Source organism: Lactuca virosa, chromosome 1, assembly GCF_052849685.1.
Source record: "Lactuca virosa cultivar CGN04683 chromosome 1, Lactuca_virosa_CGN04683_v6, whole genome shotgun sequence".
Lineage (NCBI taxonomy): Eukaryota > Viridiplantae > Streptophyta > Magnoliopsida > Asterales > Asteraceae > Lactuca > Lactuca virosa.
In genome coordinates, this window is record NC_136426.1 from 23,116,329 (window position 1) to 23,130,726 (window position 14,398).

The 14,398-nt window shown below is 34.8% G+C and overlaps 2 protein-coding genes and 1 long non-coding RNA gene across 7 annotated transcripts; 2 read left to right on the forward strand and 1 right to left on the reverse strand.

The window, feature by feature from the left end:
• The first annotated feature begins 1,368 nt into the window (after window positions 1-1,368).
• Window positions 1,369-8,578, forward strand: LOC145144249 (uncharacterized). 4 transcript variants are annotated; one of them, XM_079074858.1, is made up of 13 exons: window positions 1,369-4,013; window positions 4,087-4,221; window positions 4,310-4,474; window positions 4,563-4,811; window positions 4,957-5,152; window positions 5,642-5,755; window positions 6,165-6,298; window positions 6,675-6,890; window positions 6,997-7,278; window positions 7,361-7,508; window positions 7,603-7,736; window positions 7,820-7,906; window positions 8,003-8,578. In XM_079074858.1, the coding sequence occupies exons 1-13, from the start codon at window positions 1,611-1,613 to the stop codon at window positions 8,087-8,089; spliced, it is 4,350 nt and encodes a 1,449-aa protein (XP_078930984.1). In that variant the 5' UTR covers window positions 1,369-1,610; the 3' UTR covers window positions 8,090-8,578. The 4 variants fall into 4 exon arrangements, 3 of the variants coding, with proteins under 3 accessions (XP_078930984.1, XP_078931000.1, XP_078930991.1); XM_079074874.1 differs by having other exon boundaries at window positions 5,657-5,755; XM_079074865.1 differs by having other exon boundaries at window positions 4,093-4,221.
• Window positions 8,579-10,208: 1,630 nt separating this feature from the next.
• Window positions 10,209-12,379, forward strand: LOC145104035 (LOB domain-containing protein 27-like). 2 transcript variants are annotated; one of them, XR_013706985.1, is made up of 4 exons: window positions 10,209-11,126; window positions 11,220-11,298; window positions 11,551-11,667; window positions 12,018-12,379. XR_013706985.1 is itself a non-coding variant. In XM_079041321.1 (3 exons), exons 1-3 carry the CDS (start codon window positions 10,270-10,272, stop codon window positions 11,587-11,589), a joined length of 975 nt encoding a protein of 324 aa, XP_078897447.1. In that variant the 5' UTR covers window positions 10,209-10,269; the 3' UTR covers window positions 11,590-11,763. The 2 variants fall into 2 exon arrangements, 1 of the variants encoding a protein (XP_078897447.1); XM_079041321.1 differs by lacking the exon at window positions 12,018-12,379 and having other exon boundaries at window positions 11,551-11,763.
• LOC145104046 (uncharacterized) lies at window positions 12,340-13,077 on the reverse strand. Its single transcript, XR_013706995.1, has 3 exons — window positions 12,941-13,077; window positions 12,607-12,723; window positions 12,340-12,503 (listed from the first exon to the last, which is right to left on the reverse strand). It is a non-coding gene; the product is annotated as an uncharacterized LOC145104046 (long non-coding RNA).
• Window positions 13,078-14,398: the final 1,321 nt, after the last annotated feature.

Genomic DNA, 14,398 nt, shown 5'->3' on the forward strand with positions numbered 1-14,398 from the left:
CATGAAATTTATGGATGTTACAGCTATTGCATAAATTATTGACAAGTAATCAACATGCTTAATTAGGCCGTGATGTTAGTTATTTAAGAAATATTATAAAAATGTTTTAACAAGTTAGCAATTTTCTTGATAGGCCGTTGCTATATAGAGATCTTCTAAATTTTACTTTATTTTATTTTGTTACATTCAATTAACGTTGAGGATCAATTATGAGATTGATTATGAACTTTACAAAAATAAAGTTTTTGGAAAAATTAACCAAGTAACACATTATGTTCAAATATTTAAAGTAAAATATATAATCTTAGCACGAACTTTTTACTATATATATATATATATATATATATATATATATATATATATATATATATATATATATATATCAACGAGAAACAAATGAACGACTGATTTTTTATAAAACTAACAAGAAATTAGAGATGAAAAAAAAAACAAATACAAGGAAATAAAGTCGAACGTTACTTACTTTTCTAGTTCCCTACATGCTACTCACATTCCGAATATTTTCGTTCCATATCCATAATAAACCCTCTGGGATGAATCAAGATCTCAAAAAATCGTATCACCATGCCAATCATTTGGAAACAATATATTTAGAGGAAGAAGAGAAAAAAAAATGAGCACCTATAGACCCTAAGAAGGCTCCTCTACTTGAGATGATAGTTTTTAAATAAATCAATAGGCAAAATTGATTAATTAATATAAGAATCAACCCTTAGATGAATTTAATTTTAATGAGGTGTTGATCATTGACCCAAAATGAGAACTCTAGTTTACACCAATCATCTGACATGATGACTCGTTTCCTCAACCACTCTTAGGCTACCCGGAGTGGGTTCACACACACGCGTGACTTTCCTATGTGGTACACATTTGTCACACCAACCCATCGGTGAACACCGCCCCATAGATTGGTGGTTTGACTGTGAAGTGGGTTCTAGTGGTTATGAAGACGGAAGAAGACGGGCATTCTCACTGGTGGGTTAGTTGTGAAATGGTAAAATACCTACGTGGCGCTGAGGTGGCTGGTGGTTTGGTTGTGACCACTCCCCATAGCCTTATAGATTACTTTTTTTTAGCTTCTCATCTATTTATAGGAAGGACTTATCTAAATACGATCATAAAAAGTATGATGCCATGTCATAATCTTTTGCCAGAATTTGACGAATGAGCATCAGTTGGACCATTTTTACGCATATAATTGATTAATAGTGTGATTGATAGATTATTATAAGTTTAGGGAGGTAAATTGACAAAACATAAATCTCGAGGCGTCAAATCGAGAAATTGGTCTACAGTTCAAAGGGGAAATTTTATCAGAGTGATTGATATATAAAAGAGAGAGAAAATGCGAATCCGTCTCTTCATACCCAAGACGCCGAACGGTGAGCTGCAACACCATCAACCACCACCGTCGCTGGAAACCTCGAGATTTGAACTCGAACTCTTGCCGTTTTTTTCTAGCTCATTTGAAGTAAGTCCATCTTTCTCTCTCCATATCTGTATCCTATCTCTATGCCTCTATGGATATGAAACTAGGGGTGGGATTTTCTTTGAATTGAACTGCTATATACGTATCTACACGTATATACATGGGGCATAAGAAGCGGAACGTTGCCACTCGCTCCAAAGCGGTGACAGCTGCTGTTAATACTCCTCCAGCCCCGTCGTCGTTTCCAATCGGTAACGACAGCAGCGATGGTGTTGAGGCTAGTTCACTCTCTACGGAACATAATTTAGGTGTGCATTCGTCGACTGTTCAAATAGTACAACGAAAAACTGATGTTCCTTTAGCGATTGAATCGGATAGTTACTCTACTGTGAAAGTCGAGTGTGAGAAAGCCTTAACTGCGCTCAGACGGGGGAACCATAAAAAAGCCCTACGCTTGATGAAGGAGATGTGTGGAAAACATGAGAATTCGAATCAGTTGGCGCTGATTCATAGGGTGCAAGGAACCATCTGTGTTAAGGTTGCTTCCATTATTGATGATCCCAATGCAAAGCAGCGGCATTTGAAGAATGCAATTGATTCGGCTAAAAAGGCAGTGATGTTGTCACCAAGTTCAATTGAGTTTGCACATTTTTATGCAAATTTGTTGTATGAATCAGCTAATGAAGGGAAAGATTATGAAGAGGTGGTGCAAGAGTGTGAGCGTGCTTTGGCTGTTGAGAATCCCGTAGATCCAGGAAAGGAGAGTTTACAGGACGAGAGCCAGCAGAAGATTTTGTCTGCTGATGCAAGGATTGGGCATGTACAGAATGAACTCCGGTCATTGGTTCAGAAGTCCAACATTGCTTCAATTTCGTCTTGGATGAAGAATCTAGGAAATGGGGAGGAAAAGTTTAGGCTCATTCCTCTTAGGAGGGTTCCGGATGACCCCATGGATGTAAGGTTAGTGCAAGCCAGAAGGCCAAATGAAATTAAGAAAGCAAATAAGACAGACGAAGAACGTAAGAAAGAGATTGAAGTAAAAGTGGCTGCAGCAAGGCTGTTGCAACAGAAGTTAGAGTCATCTCAATCCCAAACTGATGGAGATAAGAGTTCAGAACTTTCTTCTGGATCTAGCCAGCGTGTGGGTGAACGGAGGAAGAGTGTGAAGGTGAAAAAGAATGCAACATCTGCTGAGAGAAAGGATTGTGTTCATCCTTTTTGGAAGTCCATGAACTTGGATTCAAAGAAAGACTTGTTCAAGATTAGTGTATCAGATCTTAAGGCCCATTTTAGATCACTAAAAGATGTATCGGCTTATGAAGTCATTTCTGAAGCTTTGTCCTTCGGGGAAGCTAATAATAGTTGGAAATTTTGGATGTGCTGCAGATGCAATGAGAAATTTCCAGATCCTGAACTGCACATGCAGCATGTTATAAGTGAGCACATGGGTAGCTTATTGCCCAATTTGCAGGAAATGTTGCCTCCAAGTGTAGACAATGAGTGGACTGAAATGCTTCTAACATTCCCTTGGAAACCACTTGATGTCAATGCTGCGATCAATATGGTCGAAATGCAATCAGGTTCATTAGCTGCTAGCTTTGATGATAGACCATATTTCCATCCTGACAGCTGGCCACTTGCTGAAGACATTGAGCGGACAAAGCTAGTTGAAAAAATCCATTCATCATTCCAGTTGCTTATTAAACATAAATACCTTGCAGCTAGTCATCTTACTAAGGTTATACAGTTTGCAGTGGATGAGCTACATTCTCGGCTTATTAATTGCAGTGTGGATCAATCACCCATTTGCATATGCTTTCTAGGAGCACCCGAACTTAGGAAAGTGCTCAAATTCTTGCAAGAGATATCTCATTCTTGTGGACTAAGTAGGTATTCAGAGAAAGGTAATCTTGTGGAAGACTTGAATAGGTCCACCCGTGTGATTGAAATGACTGAAAAGATAGTATTCAATGAAGATAGATCATGTCTCTTGTTAGAGCCGTGTCTTCTTACTAGTGTTGGCTCTGAAAATGGGTTGGTATATGATGATGATTCTTTATTGTCATGGATATTTTTGGGTCCAACAAGTGGGGAACAGTTGACATTCTGGATGCGGTCTAGAGAGGAGAGGGTGCATCAAGGCATGGAAACTCTACAGATGCTTGAAAAGGAATTTAATCATCTCCATGCGTTATGTGAAAGAAAGTTAGAGCATACAAGCTATGAAGAAGCTTTGCAGCAAGTGGAAGATCTCTGTCTAGAGGAAGGTAAGAAAAGGGAATACTCTACAGAATCTACACGACAAAGTTATGAATTTGTTTTGAGGAAGCGACATGAAGAGCTTATGGTGAGTTGCGATGATGCCATGCCACCTGTCAACAAATTTGAGGTGGATGCCTTGGCAAATGTTTTAAAAGAAGCTGAATCTTTGAATGTTAACCAGTTTGGGTTTGTGAATTCTCATCTATGTGACTTGGAATCTGGTGAATATGACTATCTGCATCAAGTGGATTCTTGTATAGAAGTTGCAATCCAGAAGCAGAAAGAACAGTTGTCGATTGAGGTTAGTTTGATTTATGGAGATGTATATTTTATATTTATGTGTAGTATCTGTACTTCATCTTACTTTTTTGAAGATACAGCTCAGCAAAATTGATGCAAGAATCATGCGAACTGTAACTGGAATGCAGCAGTTGGAATCTAAGCTCAGTCCTGCATCTGTCCATGATTTTGGACTCATAGTTGTGCCTCTAGTAAAGTCTTTCTTGCGGGTTCGTATATTTATGAGTTTCTATTGACTGTTACCATGCAATCCCTTTAAAATGATATATTTTTCCCCCTATTTTGACTTTTCTTTAGGCGCTCCTAGAAGATTTAGCAGAGAAAGATGCCACAGAGAAGTCGGATGCTGCAAGAGAAGCTTTTCTAGCAGAACTTGCTCTAGATTCTAAAAAGGGGACTGGTAATGATAAGCTAAAAGATAAAAGAAAGAACAGGGATTATAGAAAAATAAAGGATTCTAAGGTTCGAAACAAATGAGTGTTACTTATGTTCTAATGTTCTATAAGACAATGGATTGGAATGCTTGCTAATAATCCTGTTATGCGTGCAGGCTATAAACAATAGTGAGCTACATATTTTAGCCCATGAGAATGCAGAAACTGTTGATGAAAATGAAGATGCTTTTAACCAACTGAAAGATGAAGCAATGCGTAGAAAAATCGAGCTTGAAGCCGAGGAAAGAAAGCTTGAAGAAACTTTGGAATATCAAAGACGGATTGAGAATGAGGCAAAACAAAAGCATCTTGCAGAGCAACTTAAAAATAATCATGCAGACAATGAGTTAAGATCTTCAAGGCAGGTGAGTATTGAAGTGGGTGCATGTTATTGTTGCCTTTTTTTCATGTTAGATGCAACTATGAGTTGTGATAATTGCATGTGAATGCTCAAGGATAATAAAATTTTGCTTTAATAGGTGACTTACAATTACATACCTTTTCTTCTAGGAACCACTGAAACAGAATAATGAAGGGATTGCAGAAGATGCGGTTTTGCTTTTCGATCAGAAAACAGGAAGAAAAAGTAGGCGCCAAAAAAATGCCACCAAATTAATTGATGGGAAGCAGCAACCTGTGTTGTTGGAGAAGGAAAATGTTGAAGTTGGACAAATTCTGCTCATAAAGGGTGTTGAAGATGATAACAGTAAGTGTCTCTTGTTATTTTAACACCCATTGTTTTTGTCTCAAAGCTGCAACTTTCTCGGTTTAATTAGCATAATAATAGCAATGTACTTCTACTTTCATTCTTCCTATTATAGCATTATACTTTGAAAAATCTTCGGAACTATATCAATGTCATCTAAATACAAATCAAGTTTCACTGCTATACGAGGGAAGAAAATTCAAAGTATAATGTCCTTTCAAGAAAGAACATACAATGCTATACTTTGTAGATTTTTCAAAGAACAATGCCTTGATTAATAGAAAGATATGAAAGTAGGATGATATAATACACATATTAATGAAAGTATGTTGCTGTTTATGATTTAGGGTTGCTTAGCTAACCCTGAGTTAGCTCAGAGTAGGGTTTTTAAAAATTTTAAACGTTTTATCATTAAAAATTTAATCTACTGCAACTTATTATGTGAAGAAATGATCTCATCAAATGGAGTTCATTTTGCCTGAACAACAGATAGTTCTTATTCAGGAGAAACTGGAACAAAGACATTGAGGCAGTTGCAAGCAGAAGAGGATGATGAAGAAAGATTCCAAGCTGATCTTTTAAAAGCTGTACGCCAAAGCCTTGGTATTTTTTTTTCTTATCTCTACCAGAAGAATCTATGATTATCATGTTATTTTGATTATTTTGACGTGATTTACCCATAGCATTCTCAATAAATGCAAGACATAGCAGCTTACTGTCATTTGTTGTGTATTACAGCATCCTACTTTCACTTTTTTTTTTTTAAAAAAATTATTTTTTCAGCATAATACTTTGAATTTTTATTTTTTCTTATTAAGACACTGTAGTTTTGAAAAATCTACCCAATTAATCATATCAGTGAAAATTGCTTTCTGTTTCAATTAAATTGCTATAATGGGGTAGATTTTTGAAAGTAAAATTCTGTAACAGGAAGAATTGAACAAATCAATGAAAGTATGTTGCTCTTTCTTGCATATAATCTGAAAATTATGTTACATATTTCTCATACCAGAAGGGGAAGTCTCTCGTGTAACATCTATAGAAGTCTTCTCTGACAAGGCAAAGGCAAATGCAAGCGATGTATATGGTACAGGCCTGAAGAATGAAGCTGGTGAATACAACTGCTTTTTAAATGTCATTATTCAGGTCGGTATGTTTACTTACCTTTTTAATTGGGTTAACATTAACTGCAGGAAATACCAACATACTTTCATTCATTTGTTGATCATAATAGGCAGCATTCTACTTTGAAAAATCCACAAAAAAAAAAAAAATGGAAGTGCAATGCCATAATCAGATAGATCTTTCAAAGTACAATGCATAATAAGAAAACAATTGGAAGTACAATGATGTAATAATAAAAGATAAATGGGAGTTTGATTCCATAATACACAGCACAAATATATATATATATATATATATATATATATATATATATTAAGTATGTTGTTATATCTTGCATTTAGGTGTTTTTAATTTTGTCAAGGGAATGAACCTTTTTCTCCTTCAATTTAAACTGCAGTCGTTATGGCATTTGAGAAGGTTCAGGGAAGAGTTTTTGAGAAGGTCCACATCAGCTCATCGCCATGTTGGCGATCCATGTGTGACTTGTGCTTTGTACGAAATTTTTATTGCTTTGAATACGGCTTCAATGGAGACAAGAGGTGAATCTGTTGCTCCTACTTCTCTGAGGATTGCTCTGAGCAATTTGTATCCAGACAGTAGTTTCTTTCAGGAGGTATATTCTGATATTCATATGGATAAAAGTAAAACTTATTGTTAATAAAATAAAGTTAAGCCCCAACAAAATCAATTAAATTTCAGCATATGATATGATATGACAGGCTCAAATGAACGATGCTTCTGAAGTATTGGGAGTGATATTTCATTGCCTTCACGAGTCATTTATATCTGCTGATTCTGATTCTGATATGAAACAAGTGGAAAGCAATGGCAATGTGGCAGGTGGTTGGGAATGTGCAAATAGTGGGTGTACAGCACATTCTCTTTTTGGAATGGACATTTTTGAACAGATGAATTGCTACAATTGTGGGTTGGAATCTAGACGTATGAAATACACTACTTTCTTTCACCAAATCAATGCCAATGCCCTCAGGACTATGAAGGCATGCCTGCTTGCTTCTATCCATCTCCTTAATTTCAATTTTCATTTAATTAATGATTATCAAGTTTCTGTTGTAATTTCAGGTTATGTGTCCAGAGAGCTCATTTGATGAGCTGTTAAACCTTGTTGAGATGAATCATCAGTTAGCTTGTGATCCTGAGGATGCTGGATGTGGGAAGCTTAACTATATTCATCATATTCTTTCTACTCCACCTCATGTTTTCACTACAGGTTGGTGATGGATGATGAGTCATCAGATGGTCAAACTCAAGGTCAAACCATATATACATATTTTTTTTTTATAACTAAGGTTTTGTTTTTGTAGTGCTTGGATGGCAGAATACTTGTGAAAGTGTTGAAGACATAAAGGCCACATTGGCAACCCTAGCTACTGAAATTGATATCAGTGTTCTTTATCGTGGCCTTGATCCCATGAACAGGCATTGTCTAGTTTCAGTGGTAAATTACGCTCATTAAATATAATATTTTTTAAAAAATATATATTTTTTACTTGTTAAGTTTGTTAAAATATTATTTTTTAGGTGTGTTATTACGGGCAGCACTACCATTGCTTTGCCTACAGTCATGATCATCAACAGTGGATGATGTATGATGACAACACAGTCAAGGTATTTATTTATTTATTCACTCTGTAATTTTTTTATTTATTTTTCTTGTGTAGTAAAGTAAAGTAAAGTAATAAGGAGAAATATGTAATTTTGTAGGTGATTGGAAGGTGGGAAGATGTCCTTACAATGTGTGAAAAAGGACATCTGCAACCCCAGGTTCTTTTCTATGAAGCTGTACACTAAATAGCAAACCATTCAGACATTATTACATTTTTTGATGGTGATAGACGGATATGTGGAGTTACACAAACACAATCAATGTATGTGCATTTTAGCAAACCAACGGATACATACATAAAAACATGACAAGAAAGAGAGATGATGTTATATGTATTAGTATAAAGAAATTTTGTAGGAGAAATTGAAATTGGCCTTCCCAGCAAAGTTTTGATCTGGAATTTGGAAAACAAGAAGATGTAAATTGTTGTCAGATGGATCAAATTCAATGTAAGTGGCTAAGCAATAGTTATGAATGTGCCATAGACTCTACTTTTTACAATTTTGAAAGAGCTACTGTATAGATCGATCATACTTTTGGTAAGATGATGAAAACTCGGGTTTTGGGTTACCCAAGATGTATGACATTTCAACTCTTGTACTATTGGACTTGTGATTAAAAATAATAATTAAGTGAAGAAAGCCCGCGTGCTCTTCTTTGCCATTATTCTGTTATTTACAAATACAATATATATATATATATATATATATATATATATATATATATATATATATATATATATATATGATTTCAATTCTTGTAAAACAAACCAAATAAGTTGGAAATAGGCAAAACTCTTTAATATGGGTATTTTAGAAGCTTATACACCTAGCATGTTAAATGCAGTAGCATTTAATCGATGATAAAGATGGATGTCAGGTTGTAGGTTTTGTAGTTCAAGAATGCAATTGTGGGTTTTGTCGTCACAATGGGTTTATAGTTGGAGGTATGGTTGTTAGGAACCTGATCTTGATTTTAAGATCTCACGAGTGAAAAACAATCTGGATTAGACCAACATCAATTTGAAGTTGTATCTATTTGATCGGATCTTATCTCTTTCAGTCTTTTTATATAGCAGAGCCTAAAAAAATCTTTCATTCAACTAGAAATTGAGCATCACATACCGCAAAATGTCTCATCTTCATCTCAAATTACAGAGTATTGTGACACTCATGATATTCCCTTGTGATCTTATGCCTTTAGTTGTATATGGTCACGGTGATCGTGTTTCTTTTTCTGTTTAAGATGTTTTTTTTCCTAACTTTTGTAGTTTGCGACAACAAAAATTATGGTTCATGCTTAAGAAGTTAAAAGTGATTCTACAATTGATTTCTTAATCAATGTTTGCACTAAAAAAATAGGATCTTGCAAACAGATAGTATGAAAAGAAGGCCAAGTATATCCATGGCATTAGCATTTTCGATCTTTAAATGTAAGACTACACTTGTGATTTAGGTATAATATCAGTTATCATACGATAAGTATTCATAGTTTTATGTAATTAAAATCATTATGAGGAGTTTATTTATAGAACATTGTGAGGGGTTATAGGCACAAAAGCCCAAAAATTTATTAAAATAGTACGGCTTTATCCTAAAATTAGTTAAAACACTTGTAACATGTTACCATAGGTTTTTATGTTATTATGAAACTCACAAGAAAAGTTTAAATTTGCAATTCTTTTATATTTTTCAATATTATAACTATGTAATGTAATTTTATTCTTGCACAATATGTGTAGATTCAAGTAGTTAGTTGTATAACATGGTTTCTTTTAAGCACTGCTACGTTTTTTTTTATTTATTTTTATTTATTTTTTGTTGTTGTTGTTGTATAAAGGTAAATAATATTTTATAAATTGAAAAAAAAAAAAACATTCTTGCCATATATGCTTGCTTGATCATATAAAACTAAATAATATTTATTATGATTTATCTTATCTCAACCAAATTAATATCTCTTACATTAATTACCCCCCAAATATTATTCACTCTTCGAAATTCGAATATAATATCTAGTTATCTACTACAAATCTCCAAATTTTAAGACGTTAAACTATGCTATTTAAATGGAAGGCGTAAATTAAGAAGAAAGTGAAATATGTTTGCAGATTTTTATATAAGAGAATATTATTCAATTTTTAAACCTCCAAGACCCACAGTGAAGTGAGTCTGACCACATGTCAAAATTCAAAACTCCACATGCAAAGCAAACAAACTCCCACTTAATTCGCATTCTTCGTTTTTTACTTGGTCTCATTAACTCCACCAAATCCTCTCATGCATACAAACAATACATCAGACTCCTTCCAATTCTCACTTCCTTGCTTTTTTCACCATTTCTTACCCAAATTTGGCTCCCGGCTATGACCCTCAAAGGCGGCACCACCCAAGCATGCGCTGCCTGCAAATACCAACGAAAAAGATGCACCCCTGAATGCCCACTTGCCCCCCACTTCCGCCCTGAACACACCGAGATCTTCAAAAACGCACACAAACTATTCGGTGTCAAAAACATCCTTAAAGTCCTCGATCAAATCGACCCTTCTCAAAAAACCGAAGCCATGCGTTCCATGATCTACCAAGCCAACATGCGCGACCGCTTCCCCGTTCACGGTTGCTACGGGATCGTCATTCAGCTTCAGATTCAAATTCGCCAGGCCGAGAAAGAGCTCTACGCTGTTTTATCGCAGCTCGAGTTTTATAAAAACCAGAGGCCACAACACGAGATCGTGTTGTCGCCTCTCGACTCCCCCGAGTCGCAACGGTTGCAACTCGGAATGGGAGTCGAACAACCGGGCAGTGCCACCGCCACCACGGCGGCACTTACCCTTTTTCAACATGAAGGTGTTGGTGGTGGCGATAGTCACCAACAACACCAGCAACCACAACAACAACCATTTGTTGGGTTACCGATTCCATCGTATAGTGGAAATGGGAATGCGCATGATGGGTATAATAATAATTCAGGGATTCATATGGATTTGAAGGAGAATATGAATTTTGTTTGGGGTCAACAAACATATTGTAATGAGAATGAGAATGAGAATGATGATGGTGGAAAAGGTGTAGTGTCTACGTTGCAGTCTGAATTGGTTAATAGCACACAGCAGTTGACTATTCAAGATGAAGTGACTCATGATTATGATGAAATCTATCCGTTTTTTGATACCATTGATGACACTCAATCATATATGGATTCTAAGGAGGCTAATGACTCAAGGTATAGTATTTACTCTTTTCAGTACTAATAATGAATTTTTTATATGTGCTTTTTCATTTTCTAATTATTATTATTTTTTTAAATTATTTACAGTCCGGAATCATCGCCTAAAGAAACCACACAGTCTGTTAAGCATGTTGCAGGGAATAACTTAAGAAGTGCTGAACTCCAAGTAAATAAATCTTGTCCATTAAAGCTGTGTTTGTTACACAGGACTGAAAAAACCTTCTATAGGACTATTTTCTATGATGAGAATTAGGAGGGTATTCTCGTCTTTCTCACATTCGTGAGATAAAAAATTCCGTCCCACCTTTTTGGGTGGAATAAAAAACTTCAATATTTGTGTAAGAAATGGGACCTAATGAGGTTAAACATTCTTGACAACCAAATTTAACTTTTTTTTTTTTCTGAATTTAATCTGCAGCTAGGAATCATGAGTCAAGAATACCAGGCAATTGCTTAGATGAGTTGAGAGAACAAAAGTACACAGCTAAAAAGAGTGCCTTCTTTTACTTTGCTATAGCCAGACAGATATATAATCGTAAGGCGATAGATTAGCAGTGGTTCACTACAATTTTTTTTTTCTACATTTTTCCTAGTTTATTATTGCGGGAGTACATCGTACATTGAACAAAGTTGAGAGTTGTTTTTTCAGAATATTATTCTATTCATTTGTTATCGTTTTTCCTTCAGCATCAAAATATTGGTTCCATTTTTGCTAATATAGTACATGTACGCTTAATAGATGGATAAATACTTATTAGTAGTACTAAAATCTGACCCAAAATTCATGTATGTTTAAATATAACAACGATTAAGTCTTTTTATTTTCATAGTAGTTTAGTTTGGGCATCATATAAAACTAGCCTAAGTTAACTATTCAACTTGCAGGAAGAGAGACAGTTTTGACAGTTCATTTAGGAAAGGTAAGATGATTTACAGATGACCTACATCTACCACAGACAAAAGGCATCAAATCAATGAACACTGGGCAAAATTGAGGTAAACTTTTAAGTAACCCAAGAAAATATTTTTACTAAAGTGTGGAATGTGGTTGATGAAAAACATGGAAAAATGGAAGGGAAAAAAAAGACATGAGAGCAAATGTGCAAAAGTAGGACTTAATGGGGAAAGCCTCATTTCCCACTACTTTTCACATTAAGTCATTCTTTTTGCACCAAGTCAAATGAAAAAATGGCTAGAGACCAAAGTGGGACAAATAAAAAAGTATGTTGTTATACTATGAACTTAATCCACTAATTTAAAACATATAAATGGACTTCTATAGAAGATAGTGTCATTATAATACCTGCATGTCAGCCCATCATGACTTGCTACATATCCAGCTTAATAGTTGCAGGAAGTGTATTCTTGAGGCTGAAATCATCATCATCATCATCGTCAAGAGTTAATGAAGTATGCGATATCATATTAAATATGATATAAAACTTTAGAACGACAATAATGGCGTTTGTATGACCTTATAGAGTGGATGCTGGTACCAAAAAGAATCCACCGATAAGCAGTCATTGCAATTCTTGTAACGGAAATAATGGATGTGCTCGCATGATGAATTTTTTGTTCACATATGAATAACCTGCAATTGAACAAGGAATTGTCCTTAAGAACTTTAATGACTTTCAATCAAAGGATATCCATATAAAGTATGAGCGCGCAAAAGCTTAATAAAATTACAATATAAGCATATGCAGAGAAATTGAAGATCTTAAACTAAATAAAAATATAGAATCTGATTTCTGGATTCATACAGGGAAGGAGTAGTAAGAAAATAAATTTAGGGGAAATGAACAAACCTCGTCTTCCCCGGCAGATTGATAGTTCCAGAATCAAATCACGATTGAGTGCTTCGTGGAGCCGGCGATACGGACTTATGGAGGCCATGGGTACGAAGGAGAGGAAGCGTTGGCGCCTCCCTCCCGCCATAATTGGTTTTGTAACAAACTATCCATAGATTAGGCTAACTACGTTCAATTTAAACATAAAGATAACAAAACTTTTTGTTGAATTATTTTTACATATTCTGTTTATTTTTTTATTAGAATACTTGAATTAAAAATCTATCCAGTTATAATAATTTTTCTGTATATTTAAAAAATAACAACGATTTTTGTTGAATTGTTTTTTACAATATTTTGTTTTTTTATAATATTTTATTTTAATCCAGTTATAATAATCTTTTCTATATACATAACATTTTTGTTAGATTAGATGTAGAAATTATAATCTTCTAAAAAGAAAAAAGTTATAAGTACATTATTATAATTGAGTGTATATCTTTTTAAACTGTCTTGGTAAAAAAAACTATATTGTTATAATATAAGAAATGATTTTCTTATAAACGGTTTAATGTCCATGGTAAATTTATTGTATTAATAAAATAAAATAAAAAGTGTACAACGTATGAGTGAGTGAAACTCCCACACTTCATGATATGCCCTTAAAGTCACACTTCATCTGCAGTGACGGAGCTTGAACCTTTGTGTTGGGGTCGGAATTATAATAAGTATAAAAATTGGAAAACAGGGAGGGCCACAATCAATTTTTTTCGTCTTAGACCTAATATGTAAAATTTTCAATAGTACATGGACTAGTTTAAAACAAAAACAGGGGGGGCATAACCCCCCCCCCCCCTAAGAAGATTTGTCCCTATTCATCTGCATGGATCATTATATAAGTCAAATCTCTCCTCAACTATGCATTCAACCGTACCAACTTAGATGTCCTTTGCTAGTAGCCGCCTTCATACACATCTACACTGGAATAAGCCCCCTCCATGGTGTTACGAAGAATCTCGAATCTATTCGGAGATCTCCTTAGTGTATGCTTCAATTTTTCCATGACCTTTTTTTTCTTCTTATCACCCTCCATGCAAGGTTGTTGTCTTGGTTTACATTTTATAAATCGGGCAGATGATCCTTGCCTTTATTTTTTGATCTCACATGGTCACTGATAGATCTCATGTCCCTTGTTTTCGGTTTTCTTGTCTAATTCATTTGTTGAAGCTAGTTCCCTCTATGTTGTAATAACATCATCTTTAAAATGGAATCAACAACTTTTGTAGGTTTACTTCACTACCAAAAGCTCTAATTTCACATTGTTAACAATACAATTGACAAAATCAAAGCTTTTGACGTTGATGGAAGCTTATGATCACACAAATAACAATTGAGTTTGAGTACGAATCACTTTGATGACATCTCTACAAGCCTTGGGGATGAGAGTTGCAACTCCTTTGACGTGTTAGACTAAAT